Raw genomic sequence first — 18,840 nt, forward strand, 5'->3', positions numbered from 1 at the left:
AGGTGGAAATGGATGGCACAGATTCAGGGAGGACAGACATTTGTCCTTGGCCCTTGGGATGAAGACTCAGAGCAGCTGCTGCAGCTGGAAGAGCTGCTTGTGGAGAGGCCTCTCTCAGCTGGGTTTGGTGATGACCACAGATACTGACCTGGAAAGCCACCTCTGGGGTGCTGGTGTGCAGGAGCCACCAGGATGGGCCATGTTTGTGCCCAGAAAGCTGTTCTGGACCATGTGAGCAGCCTGTCCATGAGCACAGAGGCAGCAGTGGGGACTGGTTGGGGAATGTCTCTCCTCAGCCTGTTGCCTGATGCCTCTTCCCCAAATGTTTCCAAAGGGCTCTCTGGGAAAACCTGGACCTGATGGAGACCCAGGATCCCTGGGCCCAAAGGTGAGAGCTGGGGCTTGGAGGGCTGGCTGGAGCAGTGGTGGTGGTGAACAAGCCTGAGAGGATCTTGGCTGCCATGGGGAGACCTGAGGAGATCCTTTGGGTTCAACCATGGGCACCAAGGCTGGGAAGATGCCTGCCTGCATCCCAAGAGTGGGAGTTTGTTAATGCCCTCTTCTTATCTGGCAGGGGCTGCCAGGGAAGCCTGGTTTGGAGGGGCCCCAAGGACCTGTTGGCAGCTATGTGAGTGACAAACCTGCTGTGGAGAGGGGCTGGTGTTGCCCACGGGCAGCAAGTGGGGTTGGGGTGGTTACCGGAGCAGTGCTGGCACTCCCCATCCTGCCAGGGCTCCTGTGGTGCCCAAGGTCCTGCCACTCCTGCTCAGCCTTTGCAGCTGCCTTCTCCCAAAAGCCTGGAGATGCCCCAGCTGCCTCCTAACCCTGTGCTCTCCCCAGGGCTACCCAGGAGCTGCTGGAGACCGTGGCAGGCCAGGGTGCAGGGGAGAGAAGGTAGGTAGGGCTGGCACACACAGGGCAGCAGTGGGGGCTGGGCTGGGCTTTGGGAGCACTTTGGGACTGGGCTCTTGAACACAGTGGGTGGGTTTTGGTGATGGCCACAAATGGTCTCTATCAGCCATGCCAGGGAAGTTGCAGGGGTGGCAGGAGGGGAAGGGCTGGAGCTGGGCATGAGATAAAATGGGAGCAGGCTGCCCAGAGAGGTTGTGGAGTCTTCTTTGGGAAGATTCCAAACCCACCTGGACATTGTGGTGCTGGGCAAGCTGCTGTGGGTGCCCCTGCTGAGGCCAGGGGGCTTGGAGTGGATGAACTCCAGAAGTGGTTTCTAACCCTCACCATGCTGGGATTCAGGGACTCTGTGGCTCCCATGCTGGGTGGTGACCTCCAGGGCTTCATCTGCCCAAGCTCCTGTGGCTTGCTGTGAGATGCCAGACAGAGGGGGTTGGGGTTTGTCTTCAAGAGGTCACTGCACTCCAGTACACAGAGGGAAGGAAATCTTTCTTGCTGCCTGACAGGGAGAAATGGGAGCCCAGGGCCCACCAGGAATTCCAGGAAAAGCTGGTCCCAAGGTGAGTCCTGTCTGCTGCTCCAGCCCCATGGAGAAGCACCAAGCAAGTCACCTTTGCTAGGCTGGGCATGGAGAAATTGGGCATCAAGGGGCTAAGCTAGAAGCAGTCAGGGCTGTGGCAGAGGCAGGGGGGAAGGCAGAGGCAGGAGGGAAGGCAGAGGCAGGGGGGAAGGCAGAGGCAGGGGGGAAGGCAGAGGCAGGGGGGAAGGCAGAGGCAGGGGGGAAGGCAGAGGCAGGGGGGAAGGCAGAGGCAAGGGGGTGCAGTTTGCAGCTGCCCCAGAGAAGCTAAGCTGGAAGCAGTCAGGGCTGCAGTGTGGGGCTCTGATTGACTTCTACCCCTCCTAGGCTCTGCCAGGTCCTCCTGGTCCTCGAGGTGCTCCTGGCTCCCAGGTAGGTCTGGCTGTGCTCTTCATGTCCCTCTGCTGCAGTGCCCTGTGGAGGTGCCACACTCTGCAGTGCAGGAACCAAGTGCTACCTGCAGCCCCAGGCAGCAGCCCGAGCCTGCTCCTTGCTGGCTGCCTTCTGTCCTGCTGCTGCAGGGGCACCCTGAGCTGGCCTGGGCAGGCAGGGGTCGTCTGAGCAAAGCCTCATCCTGCTCGGGGTGCTTGGTGCCTCCTTGCCATGACCACACTGCTGAGCCTCCTTCTTGTTTCAGGGCAGAGCAGGAGACCCAGGACCTCGAGGGCTTCCAGGGCTGCCTGTAAGTGGGCTTGCAGAGATGCTCTGCTGGGGAGAGGTCAAACATGGATGCCCACTCTGAAGGCATCTTCACCCCTGAGCTGGTCACGGGGCAGAGAATAGCCCAAACCCTCTGTGTGGAGCTGAGTAGTGACAAAGTGGGTGCAGGGACAGCAGTGCCCTCCTGCTCCAGCAGTACCCACCAGGTGCAGGTGGTACCTTACAGACCCTCTGCTGACCCAGCTGCTTCAGGCTCAGGGCTTCCCCTGGCACTGCCCTCCCCAGAGCTGCAGCCTGGGCCACGTTTCAAGTGCCTGAGAGAGGCCTTTTGGCTTGCAGGGCATTCCTGGCACACGGGGGCTGGATGGTGTCCCTGGGAAGCCTGGCTGGGCAGGAGGAAGAGGAGCTCCTGGGAGAGCTGGTGCTGCTGGCCCCCCCGGGCAGCAGGTGAGTGCAGCAGGGCCCCTCGGCGGCTGCCCAGTGCAGCTGCTGGCACAGCATGTGAGAGCTCTGCTTGGGCCAGCACTTCTGGGGAGCTCCCAACAACTTCTGTACAAGGGGAGGGCTGAGGGAAGCTGGTGCCAAGGGGGCTTGAGAAGCTGGCAAGTGGTTTTTCTGTCCTTGGGGACGTGGTGTGCTGAGGCATGCCAGGCTCTGCCACCCGAGCTCAGGAGCTGCTGAAGCCTCCTGAGGGAGGGCAAAGCCTTCAGGTGCTAGGGATGATGCTATGGAGTGGGAGAGGCTGAGGGAGCTGGGGGTGTGCAGCCTGCAGCAGAGGAGGCTCAGGGCAGAGCTCATTGCTGCCTGCAGCTGCCTGCAGGGAGGCTGTAGCCAGGTGGGGTTGGGCTCTGCTGCCAGGCAGCCAGCAACAGAAGAAGGGGACACAGCCTCAAGCTGTGCCAGGGCAGGTTGAGGGTGGATGTGAGGAGGAAGTTGTTGTCAGAGAGAGTGATTGGCATTGGAATGGGCTGCCCAGGGAGGTGGTAGAGTGGCTGTGGCTGGAGGTGTTGCAGCCAAGCCTGGCTGGGGCACTTAGTGCCATGGTCTGGTTGGTTGTCTAGGGCTGGGTGCTAGGTTGTGCTGGCTGAGCTTGGAGCTCTTTTCCAACCTGCTTGATTCTATGAGTGCTTGTTTCCAGGGACAGGAAGGTGCAGCTGGACCTGAAGGGCCTTCAGGGATGAGAGGAGAGAAGGTAAGGACAGAGTCCAATGGGTCTGGTCCCCATTGCCAAGCCCATGGATCAGGAGCTGCCCAGGCAGGCAAAGCATTGGGCTCGCTCTGCTTGCTTGAAGCAGGGCTCCCAGTTTGGCTGCTGGCTTTGCCCAGTGGGTTGGGGTTCACAGGCCTGGTGGGAGGTGGCAGAGGAGCCTGGCAAGCCTTCCTGCAAAGCTTGGGCAGCAGGGGCTGTGGAGGACCAGCACACTGCCTGCCCTGATGCCCATCTCCTCTGCAGGGTGATGTGGGAGACCCTGGGGAAGCTGGCACCAGGGGGCTGGATGGCGAGCAGGTAACCAGCTGGGGAGCCCTCTCCTGCCCTGCCTGGGCTGCTCCAGCCTCTCCCTCCCCTCCTGCTTTCTCTAGGGGTGGGGGATGAAGGGAGGAGGTCACTGAGCTGAACCAGAAGGTTAAGGCTGTGTCTGCATCAGCTGGGCCAGAGGCCCTGTGGGGAGAGACATGAAGATGCTCAGAGGGCTGGAGAAGCTCCCCTGTGGGGACAGGCTGGGAGAGTTGGGGCTGTTCAGCCTGGAGAAGAGAAAGCTCCAGGCAGACCTTAGAGCAGTCTTGCAATGCCTGAAGAGGCTCCAGGAGAGCTGGGGAGGAACCTGTGACTAGAGCTGGGAGTGCCAGGACGAGGGGGAATGGCTTTGAGCTGGGAGAGGGGAGAGGGAGAGTGGAGATGAGGAAGAAATTCTTTGCAGGGAGGGTGCTGAGACACTGGCACAGGTTGCCCAGGGAGGTTGTGGAGCACAGAAGCACCCAATGTGATCATTGGGTGCTTCTGTGCTCCACAACCTCCCTGGAGGTGTTCCAGGCCAGGTTGGATGAGCCTTGAGCTCAGAGGTGTCCCTGCCTATGGCAGGGGAGATTTGGACCTGGATGATCTTTAAAGTCCCTTCCAACCTGACCCATTCTGTGATTCCATGGGACATGGGTGGTGGAGCTGTGCTAGGGCTGGGCTCTGTGCTTCATCCCCAGGGATCACCAGGACAGCCAGGAGCAGAGGGTTGGCCAGGGCCCAAAGGAGAGCAGGTGAGTTCCTGCTGGGTGCTGGGGGTGATACCACCAACGGTGCTGGGCTCTGATGGTCCTGCTGGGCAGGGCTGTTGGCAGTGCAGCCCCTGCATGCTCATCCCTGGGGGGTTGTGTTGCTGAGTATGGCAGACAGGCAAGGCTTGGCTGAAGGGAATGCTTCCTACAGCTCCATTGGGCACCAGCCTCAACTTTCAGCTGCTGTGCAGGTAGGCAGTCAAGGGAGTTGTAGCTGTAGCAGCTGCCTTTGAGCCAAGGCCCAAAGGTATTTGGTGGTGTCTCAGTCCCTTCTCCCAAGGAACAAGTGATGGGGCAAGAGGAAACGACCTCAGGTTGCCCCAGGGGGCGTTTGGGTTGGATAGTGCAAGGTCCTGCAGCTGGGTGGAGGCAATCCCCAGCACAACTCCAGGCTGGGCAGGGAGTGGCTGGAGAGCAGCCCTGAGGAGAGGGACTTGGGGGTACTGCTGGAGGAGAAGCTCAACAGGAGCCAGCAGTGTGCACTTGCAGCCCAGAAAGCCAAGCAGAGTCTGAGCTGCAGCAGAAGTGTGGCCAGCAGGGCCAGGGAGGGGATTCTCCCCCTCTGCTCTGCTCTGCTGAGACCCCACCTGGAGTCCTGCATCCAGCTCTGGAGCCCCTGGGACAAGAGGGCTGTGGAGATGCTGGAGAGTGTCCAGAGCAGGGCCAGGAGGATGCTCAGAGGCTGCAGCAGCTCTGCTGTGAGCACAGACTGAAAGAGTTGGGGCTGTGCAGGCTGGAGCAGAGGAGGCTCCCAGGTGACCTTCTTGTGGCCTGCCAGGATCTGAAGGAGGCTACAAAAAAGCTGGGGAGGGACTTTGGAGGCTGTCGGTGAGTGCCAGGAGTGGGGGGAATGGAGCAAAGCTGGAGGTGAGGAGAGTGAGGCTGGAGGTGAGGAGGAAGTTGTTGAGCAGGAGAGTGGTGAGAGGCTGGAATGGGTTGCCCAGGGAGGTGGTTGAGGCCCCCTGGCTGGAGGTGTTTGAGGCCAGGCTGGCTGAGGCTGTGTGCAGCCTGCTCTAGGGTAGGGTGTCCCTGGGCATGGCAGGGGGGCTGGCAGTGGCTGCTCCTTGTGGTCCCTTCCAAACCTGCCTGATTGTTGACTGGACAGGGCTGGGTGCTGTGTTGGACTGGATGACCTTGCAGGTTGATTCTGTGATATGAGGAACAATTTCTTCTCTGAAAGGGTTCCCAAGCCCTGGCCCAGGCTGCACAGGGCAGTGGTGGAGTCCCCATCCCTGGAGGGGTTTCAAAGCTGTGTAGCTGTGATGCTGAGGGACCTGGCCCAGTGGTGACCTGGCAGTGCTGGGTTAACAGTTGACCTGCATCTGAGAAGTCCTTTCCCAACCTAAACTATCCCATAGAGGGGCCCAAGCCCTCTCACAGCCTGGGCACAAGGAAAACTGGGGTGGCAGCATGGAAAGGAATCATGGAAGGCAAAGCCAGGCTCAGCTGGAAAAGTCAACCAAGAATAACCCTGCTCCTCTTCCTCCTACCCAGGGGGAGGCAGGAGCCTGTGGAGCTGCAGGCATCAGCGGCAGCCCCGGGGAGCCAGGGGCTGATGGACCAGAGGGGCTGCCAGGGAGGCCTGGGGAGCCAGGGAAGGAGGTAAGTGTGCTGGCTGGGCACTGCTGCCTGCTGGTGGCCCCTGCCAGGGCATGGGCACAGGGCAGCTCTGCACCAGAGCTCCAGTTCTGCACCAGAGCTCTGGCTCTGGACAGCTGCCTGTGCCTGGGTTGGCAGCAGACAACCTCAGGTGTTCCCATGGAAGGGGCTTTTGGGTCCTCTCACTGGGCAAGGTGCTGCTTGGCTGTGCTCAGCACTCAGGGCTGGGGGTGACCTCCTGCTGCAGGAGAAGCTGTGAGGCCATCTCTTGCCCAGCACCGAAAGCCTGGGCAGGGGAGGGTGGGGAAGCCTATGGAATCACAGCTCAGCCTTCAGCCCCTCCTGGCATGGGGCTGGGGAGCAGCTGCCCTGCCTGATGCTGGTATTTCCCCTCTGGGCAGGGTGACACTGGTGACATCGGAGATCTGGGTGAGCCAGGACCTGAGGGACAGAAGGTGAGAAGTGGCTGTAACCCTGCCCCTCCTTGCAGCACCTTGGCAACAGGCATCAGCTGCTCAGCCTCAGCTGCTCCAGCTACTGTGGTGGGGCAGAAGCAGGGCAGGGATGTCCCATGGCTGAGGGCAGCTGGAGACAGCAGGCTTGAAGCTGACATCAGCACCTCTGCTGAGCACCTGAGGCTGAGCTTCTGCCTGCAGCACCCAAGGAGAGGGTGGAAGATGTCATCTCCATGAGGCTGTCCAGCCCAAAGGAGGGAGGGCTTCTGGGAGACCTTCTGGTAGCCTGTCAGTGCTGATCAGAGAGCTGGGGACAGAGTTTTGAGCAGGGCCTGGTGTGGCAGGACAAGGGGTGGAGGTTTGAAGCTAAAAGAAGGAGATTCAGACTAAAGAGAAGAGAGAAATGTTTGACACTGAGGATGGGGAGACCCTGGCCCAGGCTGTCCAAAGTGATGAGAGATGCCCTGGAACCATCCCAGGGCATCCAAATAGCTGCAGATATCCTTGCTCACTGCAAGAGGGTTGGACTGGATGACCCTGAAAGCTCCTTTCCCACCCAAACCACTCAATGCAGAAGCTCTGTGAGTTGCTCTTCCCTTTTAATCCTGGTGGTGACATCTCTGTCTTCATCCCTGAGCAGGGTGACAGTGGCCCCAGAGGCCACCCTGGAGTGCCTGGCCCAGCAGCTGCTGCAGGGGAAGCTGGAGAGCAAGGCCTGAAAGGAGAGAAGGGTCAAGAAGGTTTGCTGGCAAGTACTAAGAGCCCAGCAGGCTGCCCCTCAGGCTGCTGGTTGGGTGCTGGGTGCTGGGGAAGGGAGGCTCAGCCCTGGGAGGTGACTTTGGGCTGCAGGAGCCACCCAAGATCCTGGGAAATCTCCATAATGAAGGAGTTTGGTGTCTCATGGGTCTGCCTCTACAACTGGCACTTGATGGAACAGAAGGACAGTGTGGACCTGCTGGGTTCATGCTGCCCCCACCCCACTGGGACCCTGCTGAGCACATCTGCCTCTGTGTCCCAGGGCCAGGTGGGTGTCACTGGAGCTGCAGGAGCTGCTGGAGCCAGAGGACGGTTTGTAAGTCAGAGCTTGCCCCTCCCTCCCCTTTGGGCTGCTGGCAGACCTGGCTGGGGCACAGGGCTGTGTGCCCAGGAGCTCTGGGCAGGCTGAACCAATGCAGCTGCTTTGCTTCTGCCCTGGCCAGGGTGTGACAGGTCTCCGAGGTCCTCCTGGGCTCAGCGGTCCTGAGGGAGGGAAGGTATGGCAGGGTGGTGGCTCCAGCCCTTCTTCTCTGGGTGAATGCCCTTTGCTGGGTGGTGACTTGGGGGACTTCTGTGGGGCACTCCCTGCATGGTCTGGAGGGAGGGAAGGTATGGCAGGGTGGTGGCTCCAGCCCCTCCTCTCTGGGTGAATGCCCTTTGCTGGCCTCTTCTGGCTCTGGCTGATGGGGCACAGGCTGGGTGGTGACCTGGGGACCTTCTGTGGGGCACTCCCTGCATGGTCTGGAGGGAAGGTATGGCAGGGTGGTGGCTCCAGCCCTTCTTCTCTGGGTGAATGCCCTTTGCTGGGCTCTTCTGCCTCTGGCTGATGGGGCACAGACTGGGTGGTGACCTGGGGGACTTCTGTGGCACACTCCCTGCGTGGTATGGAGGGAGAGTATGGCAGGGTGGTGGCTCCAGCCCTTCTCTGGACGAATGCCCTTTGCTGGGTGGTGATTTGGGGGACTTCTGTGGGGCACTCCCTGTGTGGTCTGGAGGGAGGGAAGGTATGGCAGGGTGGTGGCTCCAGCCCTTCTTCTCTGGGTGAATGCCCTTTGCTGGGCTCTTCTGGCTCTGGCTGATGGGACACAGGCTGGGTGGTGACCTGGGGGACTTCTGTGGCACACTCCCTGCATGGTCTGGAGGGAGAGTATGGCAGGGTGGTGGCTCCAGCCCTTCTCTGGGTGAAATGCCCTTTGCTGGGTGGTGACCTGGGGACCTTCTGTGGCACACTCCCTGTGCCTCATTGCCCAGGATGCAAAGTCAGTGCAGCAAGGAAGGGGTTTGCTGAGGACAGAAGCTCCTTCCTGTTCTTCCCCAGGGAGACCCAGGGCCTCGAGGCATGGATGGACCTGCTGGTGCTGCAGGATCAGAGGTAGGGATGCCTGGGACCTTGTGGAGCCAGGAGCTGCCTCAGGCTTCCCCAGGGCTTCCCCAGGGCTTCCCCATTCCCACGACAAACCAAAGCCAAAGGATTCATTCTCCTTTGACTGCCCAGGCCAGGGAGCTCAGGAACGAGGCAGGGTGCTGCAGGTTAACACCTCACATCTTGGCACTGATTCCCAGGAGGTTCTTAATGTCTGCACCCCAAAACCCAGACCTCATCAGCCTGGCAGCCAGGGATGCCTCACAGCAGACCAGTTCCTGCTGTGGGATGGTGTTGACTCCCACCCAGTGCCCAGGTGTGCTGCCTGGGCATGTGCCTTGGCCAGCTGCCTGTGGCACAAGGGAGGAGATGCTTAAAGTAGCTGCAGAAGACCTAAGTGTGGAGCTCCTGGTGGTGATGAGCTCCTCCTGAAGCTCCACCATCGCCACAGGGACTCGCCGGAGACGACGGAGCCAAGGGAGATGGTGGCAAGCCTGGGCCAGTGGTGAGTGCCAACCCTGCTCCTGCCAAGCCACCCTGGGCAAGAGCTTTGGTGGCATCTTGGGATGGAGCAGCAGAGCCTGGGGCTGTGTCTCCTGGGTGGGTGAGCACAAAGCAAAGCTCTGGCAGGCCAGGTGGCTGGGCTGTGGCTCCCTGCAGTGACTTTGGACCCAGGTTTGCCTAGAGCCAGGGCTCCATGAAGGTAGCACAAGCTGAGGGCTTGGCTTTTGGACTCCCCCTGGCTTTAGTCTTCAATCCAAAGGAGCTGAGCATGTCCAGATGGGTTCTGCTCCTGGTTTGTGTTCCATTTGGAAACACAGTGTTGGAAAACTCCCTCTGGGATCCAGTGCCACAGCAGCCACTGCCTGGCTGCTGGGGGCTGCCCAAGGCAGGTCCAAGGCATTTGGGCTTCTCCCTTCTCTGCTTCCACACAATCCTTGAGTGTCCATAAATGTGGGGGGCTCCAGGAGCCACCCTGTGCTCAGCAGGACTTGCACTGCCCTGAGGTGCTCCTTGTGGTCATGGTCCTGATGTAGACAGAGCCACAGAAATGTTATTGGTGCCCTGCACTCAGCTGCAGGATAAATCCCATTGGAATCTCAGCTTCCCTGTGTTTTGGTGCCCCTCTGCCTGGGCAAGACATGTCCTGAGTTGGGATGTGGAGTAAAGCTGGGGCAAAGCAGCCAGCCAGAGCCATTGCTGTGGGGTTAGGATGAGGGCAGTGGTTTGAAAGTGGAGCAGGGCAGGGTTAGGTTGGGCATCAGGAGGAAGTTCTTTAGCATGATGCTGATGGAGCACTGGAACAGGTTGCCCAGGGAGGTGGTTGAGGCCCCAACCCCTGGAGACATTCAGGAGCAAACTTGATGGTTCTCAAAGCAACCTGATCCAGCTGGGGATGACCCTGCAGGGAGATGTCCCTGCAGGGAGGTGGCCTGGATGACCTTTAGAGGTCCCTTCCAAGCAGTGCATCACACTGGAACAGGCTGCCCAGGGGAGTTGTGGAGTCTTCCTCTCTGGAGATATTCAAAGCCTGCCTGGGTGTGTTCCTGTGTGGTCTGGTGCAGGTGATCCTGCTCTGGCAGGGGGTTGGGCTGGATGAGCCTCGGAGGTCCCTCCCTGCCCCTACTGCTCTGTGACTCTGTGGCTCAGGGTAGTCAAAGCCCCTCGAGGAGTGGCTGCTCAGACCCTGCTCCAGATGGGGCTGGGATGCAACTGGTTGAGGTTGGAGGTGAGGACCAATTTCCTCACTGCAAGGGTGCTCAGGGACTGGCACAGGCTGCCCAGGGAGGTGGTGGAGTGCCCATCCCTGGAGGTGTGCAAGAGAGGTGTGGCTGCAGCACCTGGGGATGTGGTTTGGGGGCTGTGGTGGTGGTGGGTTGTTGGTTGGACTGATTGGATGATCCTAGAGGGCTTTACCAACCCAAAGGGTTCTGTGGTGTCCCCATCTGTGCACCCCAGGGCGCAGCAGGGAGCCGGGGACCAGCAGGTGCCCCTGGGCTCCAGGGCTACAGCGGGCGCGGAGGTGCCAGAGGAGTGGCAGGTGCCAAGGGACAGCCAGGCCAGCAGGTACCTCCTCCCTCTGCCCTGGGCACAGGCAGGGGACATCCCTGCGAGGTGGCAGGTCTGGACAACCCCAGTCCAGACCCTGGGGCAAGGCAGGTGGCTTTGTACTCCCCCTCCTGCCTCTCCCTGAGCACCCTGGAGCTGATGCCAGGCTCCTGTTCTGTCCCCAAATGAACTCAGGGTCCTCTCGGGCCACTGGGTGAAGCTGGAGCCACAGGACTGAGCGGGGTTGAGGTGAGTGGGGTCCTCTGCTGCCCCTCCCTACCCCCCAGCTGATCCCCCTGCCAGCCCAAGAGCTGGGTGGCTGAGCCTGGAGCCGCTTTCTCAGAGCTGGGTTGGTTTCTGGTTTCCTCCCTAGGGCCTGGGGGGAGCAAAAGGGCAGCCTGGCAAAGCAGGCAGAGCAGGCCAGATGGTGAGCAACGGGATGGAGCTGTGCTGCTTCTCTCTGCCACAGCCAGGGGGATGCTGCAGGTCCCACCTGGGCATCACCCAGGGAGGGAGGCTGGGAGGGGACCTCCCTGGCACAGCATCCCTATGGAAGGGTTTCCTTCTCCTTTGGGATTTTAGGGGTCTCCAGGCAAAGCTGGCCCTAAGGGACGGAAAGGTCGCAAAGGAGAGAAGGTACCTGCAAAATTGCCCTCTGTTGATGGCAGCTGAGGGGGACCAGCCACTGGGCATGGGTGTCTGAGCCTGAGATGGCCAGTCCATGGCAGCTGAGAGGGATCAGCCACTGGGCATGGGTGTCTGAGCCTGAGATGGTCAGTCCATGGCAGCTGAGGGGGACCAGCCACTGGGCATGGGTGTCTGAGCCTGAGATGGTCAGTCCATGGCAGCTGAGGGGGACCAGCCACTGGGCATGGGTGTCTGAGCCTGAGATGGTCAGTCCATGGCAGCTGAGAGGGACCAGCCACTGGGCATGGGTGTCTGAGCCTGAGATGGTCAGTCCATGGCAGCTGAGGGGGACCAGCCACTGGGCATGGGTGTCTGAGCCTGAATGGTCAATCCTGCTGTCATCCATTAAGAGAATCCATGAGGAATCACCCCAGGGAGACCTACTTCCCCCCACTCTAAAGGCAACCACCCAGCAGTACCTGGCAAGCCCTTGGGTGCCTTTGGGCTGCCTAGACTGGTCTGTGGGGGGGCTGAAAGTCCTTCTCAGCTCAGCTTCAGAGGGCTGTCTCCATCCTGGCTCAGGTGCCCTTAGTGGGGGACAGGAAACCTTCCCTTCACTGGCAAGCTCTGCACCTTGGCCTTGGTGTCCATCCCCAGGGTCCCACAGAGCCTGCTGACCTCTATGTCCAAGATGTGGTCGGGCTGTTGGTGATTTACATCTCCCATCTCTTCTTCCCCCAGGGCAGTGTGGGGCATGAAGGGGAAGAAGGGGCCCCTGGAGAAGCTGGCAGATGGGTAACTTGCACTGGGGTCCCCATGGAGGGTGGTGGGAGGTGTGGGCTGATGCTTGGAGCCCATGGAGGCCTTGCAGAGGGACCTTTGTTTTCCTGGGGCTCAGCATCCCTGGTGGGATGCAGGGAAGCCAGCTGAAAGCCTTGGACAGGCTCCAGTTGCTGTGAGACTTCCATCTGTGTTCCCAGGGCAAGCCAGGCAGGGTGGGACACAGACCCCCCAGGGGTGCCCGGGGACTCAAGGTAAGTTGGCATTGCCCCTCCAAGGTGAGAGTTGCTTGGGCACCTTGGCAGCTCAGGCTGCTCCCAAGCCAGGGGTTGCTGCCACCCACCCAAGCCCCCAGCACAGAGGAAGAGAAAGCAGTAGAGGGGCACCACGTAGCTGGAGGACTCTGTGTTCCCAGTCCCTTCCAGCCCCAGGGGGGTGATCCCACACCCCTGGCCCCCAGTGGGGCTGCTCTCCCTGCAAGAGGCACTGTAGCTGCTGCCTTGCTCTCCTGCCACACCACCAGAGGCTCTCATGTTTGCATTCCAGGGCTACCCAGGTGCCAAGGGGCTGGAAGGACCCCAGGGCCCCCAAGGAGCCTATGTGAGTATTAGTTTGGAGGTGTTTGGGTGCTGGTTGCTCCTTTGGCACCCACAAGAACCACTCTTACACCCAGCTCTGCTGACAGCTGCCCAAGTGAGACCACACCTTGAGTACTGGGTCCACCTCTGGGCTCCCCAGCTCAAGAGAGACAGGGAACTGCTGAAGCCTTCTGAGTGAGGGCAAAGCCTTCAGGTGCTAGGGATGATGCTATGGAGTAGAACACAAACCCTCTGAGGAGAGGCTGAGGGAGCTGGGGGTGTGCAGCCTGCAGAAGAGGAGGCTCAGGGCAGAGCTCACTGCTGCCTGCAGCTGCCTGCAGGGAGGATGTAGCCAGGTGGGGTTGGGCTCTGCTGCCAGGCACCCAGCAACAGAAGAAGAGGACACAGCCTCAATCTGTGCCAGGGGAGGTCTAGGCTGGATGTTGTTAGGAAGTTGTTGTCAGAGAGAGTGATTGGCATTGGAATGGGCTGCCCAGGGAGGTGGTGGAGTGGCTGTGGCTGGAGGTGTTGAAGCCAATCCTGGCTGGGGCACTTAGTGCCATGGTCTGGTTGATTGGGCAAGGCTGGGTGCTAGGTTGTGCTGGCTGAGCTTGGAGCTCTCTTCCAGCCTGGCTGATTCTATGATCCTATGATGGAAGCAGCTCAGCTGTGGGTTGAATGGGTGTTGGATCACTTCTCTTGCAGGGCATCCCAGGACTGAAGGGCATGAAAGGAGACTCTGGGCCAAAGGGACCCAAGGTGAGTGACACAATGAGGCACTTGAGCCCTGGGCACAACAGGGACAGGCTGGCAGTTCATTTGCTGGTTGCCATCCAAGCTGGTGGAGAGGAGATTCAGATTGGATCATAGAGTCATAGAATGGTTTAGGTTGGAAGGGAGCTCAAAGCTCAGCCAGTTCCAACCTCCTGCCATAGGCAGGGACACCTCTCACTGGAACAGGTCGCTCAAAGACTCATCCAACCTGGCCTTGAACACCCAGTGCCTGCCCTTCAGAGCTGGTGTCCCAGGAGCTTCCTGCCCTCCTCTGCCACCCAAACTCTCTCTGGCTCTCTCCTAGGGTGAGAAGGGCAGCAGGGGTGATCTGGGCCAGCAAGGGGACGAGGGCTTCAAGGTGCGTGAAGGTTTTCTACTCTCTTCCTCCCCCTCCTTGGTCCCTTCTCACCCCCTGTGACACTCTGCCACGTCTCCCAGGGCAAGCCAGGACCCCATGGTGTCCCTGGGAGGCCAGGAGCCAAGGGACAGCAGGTAAGGGCAAAGTGGAGCAGGACAGCAGGACCTGAGATGAGTATTTGGGGTGAATTCCTCATTTTCCCAGGAGGTCTAGAGGGGATGTCCCATGCAGTGCCCTGACCTCTTCTGGTGCCTTTGCAGGGTGCCATTGGCCCCCCTGGCCCACAGGGACATCCTGGCATCCCTGGGACACTGGTGAGTCCTTCCCTTTCCCAGCAATTGTGGGGTTCATTCCTGGCCCCATGGGGGTTCCACTGGGAATGATACTTGGATCCCACTTGCCTCCCTCTCAGCTGAGTCTTCTCCTTCTCTTCTTCTCTTCCAGGGCTTGTCTGGACCCAAAGTAAGTAGAGAGGAGCTCCTGGAGTCAGGCTCAGCCCTGTCACAGGGCATCCTCCCCTCCTGCTCTCTCCCCAGGGTGCAAGGTGGCCCTGTGGGGCACCCCAGGGTGCAGCTCAGCACAGGAGCATCTCCCCACCTTGCTTTGCCTCCTTCCCCCACCTCATCCTTTGGCAGGGGCTGAAAGGCTTCCCAGGGCAGCCAGGACCCAGGGGCACTCCAGGCCTGCCGGTAAGGAGAGCCACCAATGTCCCTTGTGCCCAAGCTTGGGTCCCTTCCTCCCCCAAATCTGGCAGCAAGCTCCCACCACACTGTGCCATGCCATGCTATGGGGACAGCTGGCTGCTGGCACAATCACAGGAGCTGGAAGCATGGCAAAGGCCTCATGGGCAGCAGCCAGTGTCACCAGCATTGTCCTTGTCACCAGGGTCTCGCTGGCCCCCCCGGTCCCAGTGGACCCACACTGATCCTCTCCAGGGAGGAGCTGCAGGTGAGTGCATGGGCTGAGGGCTTCCTCTCCCTGCTTTGCTTGGTGCCAGGGCAGAGAGGGAAGGGCCTGGCCCATGTCCTGCTGCTCCTGAGGTCCTCTGTGACCCAGGTCCTTGCACAAAGAGCAAGCAGATGTGGTTAATGCCTCTCCCACCATGCTTCCCCTTGTCCTCTGCGTGTCCCATCCCCTCCTGGAGCACCTGATGATGCTCCTGGCCCAAACAGTGTGGGGACACCAAGATCAGCTTGGTTATGTCCCCTTTCTTTTCTTTCAGCACCTCATTTACCCCTCCAAGCACCTGAACCACTCAGCAGTCTGGGCTCTGCTGGACAGCCTGAGCCGGGAGCTGCAAGCCCTCACTGAGCATCCCAACGGCACTGAGACCAACCCAGCAGCCACCTGCAAGGAGCTGCTGCTGGCTCACCCCAGCCTGCCTGATGGTACTGGGGTGCACATGGGGTCCCCCCACGCTGGCCTCAGAGGTGCCCATCCCTGCCCTCGGGCCAGTGTGGGTGCACAGGCAATGAAGAGGAGATGAGGATCTGGGGGATGAGCTCAGCTGGGTTCAATGAGTATCTCTGGAGAGAGAGGGGCTGGCAGCCAGGCTGCATCCCAGGAGGGGTGAAGGATGCAGCCAGGGATGTGCCATGAGCTGAGGTGGGATGGTGCCACCTGGCATTCTCCCTGTGCCAAAAACTGGGTGCCAAGAGCTCCCTTCTGCCTCTCTCCAGGGCAGTACTACATTGACCCCAACCAGGGCAGCCCCAAGGATGCACTGGTGGCCTTCTGCAACTTCACAGCAGGGGGTGAGACCTGCATAGCTCCTATCCACAACCAGGTATGGGAGTTGGGGAGGGCTTTCATGGGGCAGCTTCAAGCCCTTGGGACACGTGGGGACAGGGATTGGTGGGGCTGGAGAAGGAACAGTGTGGCCAGTCTCGTGCTGTGATGGCCACTGCCACCACAGGAGGCTGTTGGAGCAGACTGGGCTGAGGATCATAGAATCAACCAGGTTGGAAGAGACCTCCAAGCTCATCCAGTCCAACCTAGCACCCAGCTCCACCCAATCCTGGTGACAGGACCTGGCTCTAGGGACAGGTCACACACACACATGGGTTGGTGTAGCTGGCTCCTTGTCCTGGCAGTGCCACTGCCCCTTACTGGGACAGTGTGACATGTTCCTTGCCCCCTGCAGGTCCCCATCAAGGCTTGGCTGAGCACCTACACCTCCAAGGACACCTTTGAGTGGTTCAGTGCCCTGCCTGGGGGCTTCCTGGTGAGTGCCCAGTGGGACAGCTGAGGGGACACAAACCCCATTTCATGGGGTCAGGGATCTTCTAGTGTCTGTCCCACTGTGGTGGGGCAGTGTCCAGGCACAGGGTCACAGCTCATTCTGCAAGGAAAAGGATTCTGAGCAACCTGATTTGGTTGCAGCTCACAGAATCACAGATGGTAGGGGTTGGAAGGGACCTCTGGAGGTCAAGTCCAAATCCTCTGCCAAGGCAGGGTCAGCTAGAGAAGGCCACACAGGAACACATCTAGGCAGGTTTGGAATGTCCCCAGAGTTGGAGGCTGCACCACTTCTCTGGGCAGCCTGCTCCAGTGGCCCCTCACCCTTATATTAAAGAAGTTCCTCCTCAGGTTTAGCTGCAACTTCTTATGCTCAGGTTTGTGCCCATTGCCCTTTGTCCTGTCACTGGGCACCACTGAAAAACTCCTGCTGCCATCCTCCTGACACCCACCCATGAAGTGTTGCTCCACACCCATGAGATCCTCCCTTCAGTCTTCTCTTGTCCAGACTAAAAAGATCCAACATGACCCTGCTGACTGCAGGGGGGGTCACACCAGATGACCCTGAAAGGTTCTAGGCCAGCCCAACCCATCCCATGGTTCTAGACAATCCAATCCATCCCATGGTTCTAGACAACCAAATCCATCCCATGGTTCTAGACAATCCAATCCATCCCATGGTTCTAGGACAACCCAACCCATCTCATGGTTCTAGACAAGCCAATCCATCCCATGGTTCTAGGACAATCCAACCCATCTCATGGTTCTAGATAATCCAACACATGGTTCTAGGACAACCCAACCCATTTCATGGTTCTAGGCAACCAAATCCATCTCATGGTTCTAGACAACCCAACCCATCTCATGGTCCTAGATAATCCAACACATGGTTCTAGGACAACCCAGGCCATGGTTCTAGGACAACCCAACCCATTTCATGGTTCTAGGCAACCAAATCCATCTTGTGGTTCTAGACAACCCAACCCATCTCATGGTTCCAGATAATCCAACACATGGTTCTAGGACAACCCAGGCCATTTCATGGTTCTAGGCAACCAAATCCATCTTGTGGTTCTAGATAACCCAACCCATCTCATGGTCCTAGATAATCCAACACATGGTTCTAGGACAACCCAACCCATTTCATGGTTCTAGGCAACCAAATCCATCTTGTGGTTCTAGGACAACCCAACCCATCCTGTGGTTCTAGACAATCCAACCCATGGTTCTAGGACAATCCAACCCATGGTTCTAGGACAATCCAACCCATGGTTCTAGACCACCCATCCCATGGCTCTAGACCACCCAACCCAATGCTTCATCAGGTGGCTGAGTCCTGCCTCACTTGCAGCTGGGGGCCCTCCAAGCAGCCCCCTCTGCCCAGTGCTGTCTCTCCTTGTCCCCGCAGCTGGAGTACGCAGGGGCCAGCCCGGTGCAGCTCCGCTTCCTGCGCCTGCACAGCAGCTTGGCCACCCAGAAGGTCTCCTACTCCTGCAGACCAACCCCAGAGCAGGGCCAGACCCAGCTGCAGAAGGAAATCCTCTTCCTGGCCGACTCCCGGCAGCAGAGCTATGCAGCCAACCTGCAGGGCTGCCTGGTAAGGCTCTGAACATAGCCTGGAGGCTGCAGAGCCTTTGTGGGGGTGGAATGCACCCCCAGGCTTGGGGATGGACCTGGTGGGTGAGGCTTCATGTGGTGGGATGGGATGGAGAAGGGTTTGGGATGGACCTGGTGGGTGAGGCTTCATGTGGTGGGATGAAGAAGGGTTTGGGATGGACCTGGTAGGTGAGGCTTCATATGGTGGCATGGGGATGGTGCAGGGTTTGGGATGGATCTGGTGGATGAAGCTTGATGTGGTGGGATGAGAATGGAGAAAGGTTTGGGATGGACCTGGTGGATGAGGCTTGATGGGATGGGATGAGGATGGAGAAGAGTTTGGGATGGACCTGGTGGGTGAGGCTTCCTATGGTGGCATGGGGATGGAGAGCATTCTCTCCATGGTCCCAGGGATCTGGCCTGGGCTTGGGGAGCAGGCTGGAATGTGGCAGGAATCTAAGTGGGCTCCTAAGGGACTTGGGGCAGGACACCTCCCTGAAAAATCATACAGGGTTTTGGGATGGAGACTTGGCCATGCCATGGGTGGTGTGCATCAAGGAGCAAGTGGAGAAGGCAAGGGGCCAGTGGGTGCTCTGAGGGGGTCCTTCAGGCTCACCAGCCAAGGCTCTCTGTGCCACTCAGCTGTCCCTGGTGCTCATTTCAGCTGGACAACGACTCCTCCATCACCGACACCATCTTCCAGTTCAGCACCGAGGAGCTCTCCCTGCTGCCCCTGCGGGACCTGGCCGTCTTCCACAACGGGGACACCTCCCACCAGTTTGGCTTCACAGTCGGACCAGTTTGCTTCAGCTGAAACCAGTGACACCCAAACCGAGCCAGCCAGTCCCCTTCCCACCCGAGGACCTGTCCCACTGGGCACCTGTGAGGGGCTGGTGGTGGCATGGGGCTCCCACCTGCTGCCCAGAGCTCGTTTTGAGATAGGTGTCTGTAGCTGTGTTCTGCTGGGGACTCCACTGCCTTTTGGAGTAGGAGAAGATCGTTTACAGGAGTCACTTCTCTATGAATCATCTGTTCTGTACAGCCCTGGGCACAAGGAGCCATTCAATGCCTGCCTGCAGAGGCTCCTGCCACTAGAGCCCCAGGAAGAGGCTGCTCAAGACAGCAACCATGAGCAGAACCACTGCCAGCTTGGCAGCAGGGGAAGGAAAAGAGCTTTGCTTTGCCTCAGTCCACTGCACACATTCTTGGAGCCTTGTCCTGCTGAGACCAGGCTGAGAAAGCCACTCTGGAGA

The 18,840-nt window shown here is 59.4% G+C and overlaps 1 protein-coding gene across 1 annotated transcript in view; it reads left to right on the forward strand.

Moving 5' to 3' along the window:
* COL27A1 (collagen type XXVII alpha 1 chain) overlaps positions 1–18,489 on the forward strand; it is a 92,044-nt gene extending 73,555 nt beyond the window's left edge. The window contains exons 33-68 of the mRNA XM_064171618.1: positions 335–388; positions 575–628; positions 841–894; positions 1,416–1,469; positions 1,814–1,858; positions 2,124–2,168; positions 2,486–2,593; positions 3,285–3,338; positions 3,600–3,653; positions 4,343–4,396; positions 5,909–6,016; positions 6,415–6,468; positions 7,109–7,216; positions 7,487–7,540; positions 7,668–7,721; positions 8,543–8,596; positions 9,039–9,092; positions 10,547–10,654; positions 10,832–10,885; positions 11,010–11,063; positions 11,219–11,272; positions 12,005–12,058; positions 12,244–12,297; positions 12,590–12,643; positions 13,327–13,380; positions 13,700–13,753; positions 13,834–13,887; positions 14,014–14,067; positions 14,198–14,215; positions 14,389–14,442; positions 14,639–14,701; positions 14,976–15,141; positions 15,433–15,539; positions 15,897–15,977; positions 17,400–17,588; positions 18,252–18,489. Of these exons, the coding sequence (XP_064027688.1) occupies positions 335–388; positions 575–628; positions 841–894; positions 1,416–1,469; positions 1,814–1,858; positions 2,124–2,168; positions 2,486–2,593; positions 3,285–3,338; positions 3,600–3,653; positions 4,343–4,396; positions 5,909–6,016; positions 6,415–6,468; positions 7,109–7,216; positions 7,487–7,540; positions 7,668–7,721; positions 8,543–8,596; positions 9,039–9,092; positions 10,547–10,654; positions 10,832–10,885; positions 11,010–11,063; positions 11,219–11,272; positions 12,005–12,058; positions 12,244–12,297; positions 12,590–12,643; positions 13,327–13,380; positions 13,700–13,753; positions 13,834–13,887; positions 14,014–14,067; positions 14,198–14,215; positions 14,389–14,442; positions 14,639–14,701; positions 14,976–15,141; positions 15,433–15,539; positions 15,897–15,977; positions 17,400–17,588; positions 18,252–18,401 (2,538 nt within the window). The 3' untranslated portion in view covers positions 18,402–18,489. The remainder of the gene's footprint in view (positions 1–334; positions 389–574; positions 629–840; positions 895–1,415; positions 1,470–1,813; positions 1,859–2,123; positions 2,169–2,485; positions 2,594–3,284; positions 3,339–3,599; positions 3,654–4,342; positions 4,397–5,908; positions 6,017–6,414; positions 6,469–7,108; positions 7,217–7,486; positions 7,541–7,667; positions 7,722–8,542; positions 8,597–9,038; positions 9,093–10,546; positions 10,655–10,831; positions 10,886–11,009; positions 11,064–11,218; positions 11,273–12,004; positions 12,059–12,243; positions 12,298–12,589; positions 12,644–13,326; positions 13,381–13,699; positions 13,754–13,833; positions 13,888–14,013; positions 14,068–14,197; positions 14,216–14,388; positions 14,443–14,638; positions 14,702–14,975; positions 15,142–15,432; positions 15,540–15,896; positions 15,978–17,399; positions 17,589–18,251) is intronic.
* Positions 18,490–18,840: the final 351 nt, after the last annotated feature.

This window comes from Pogoniulus pusillus, chromosome 35 (assembly GCF_015220805.1).
Source record: "Pogoniulus pusillus isolate bPogPus1 chromosome 35, bPogPus1.pri, whole genome shotgun sequence".
NCBI classification, from domain to species: Eukaryota; Metazoa; Chordata; class Aves; order Piciformes; family Lybiidae; genus Pogoniulus; species Pogoniulus pusillus.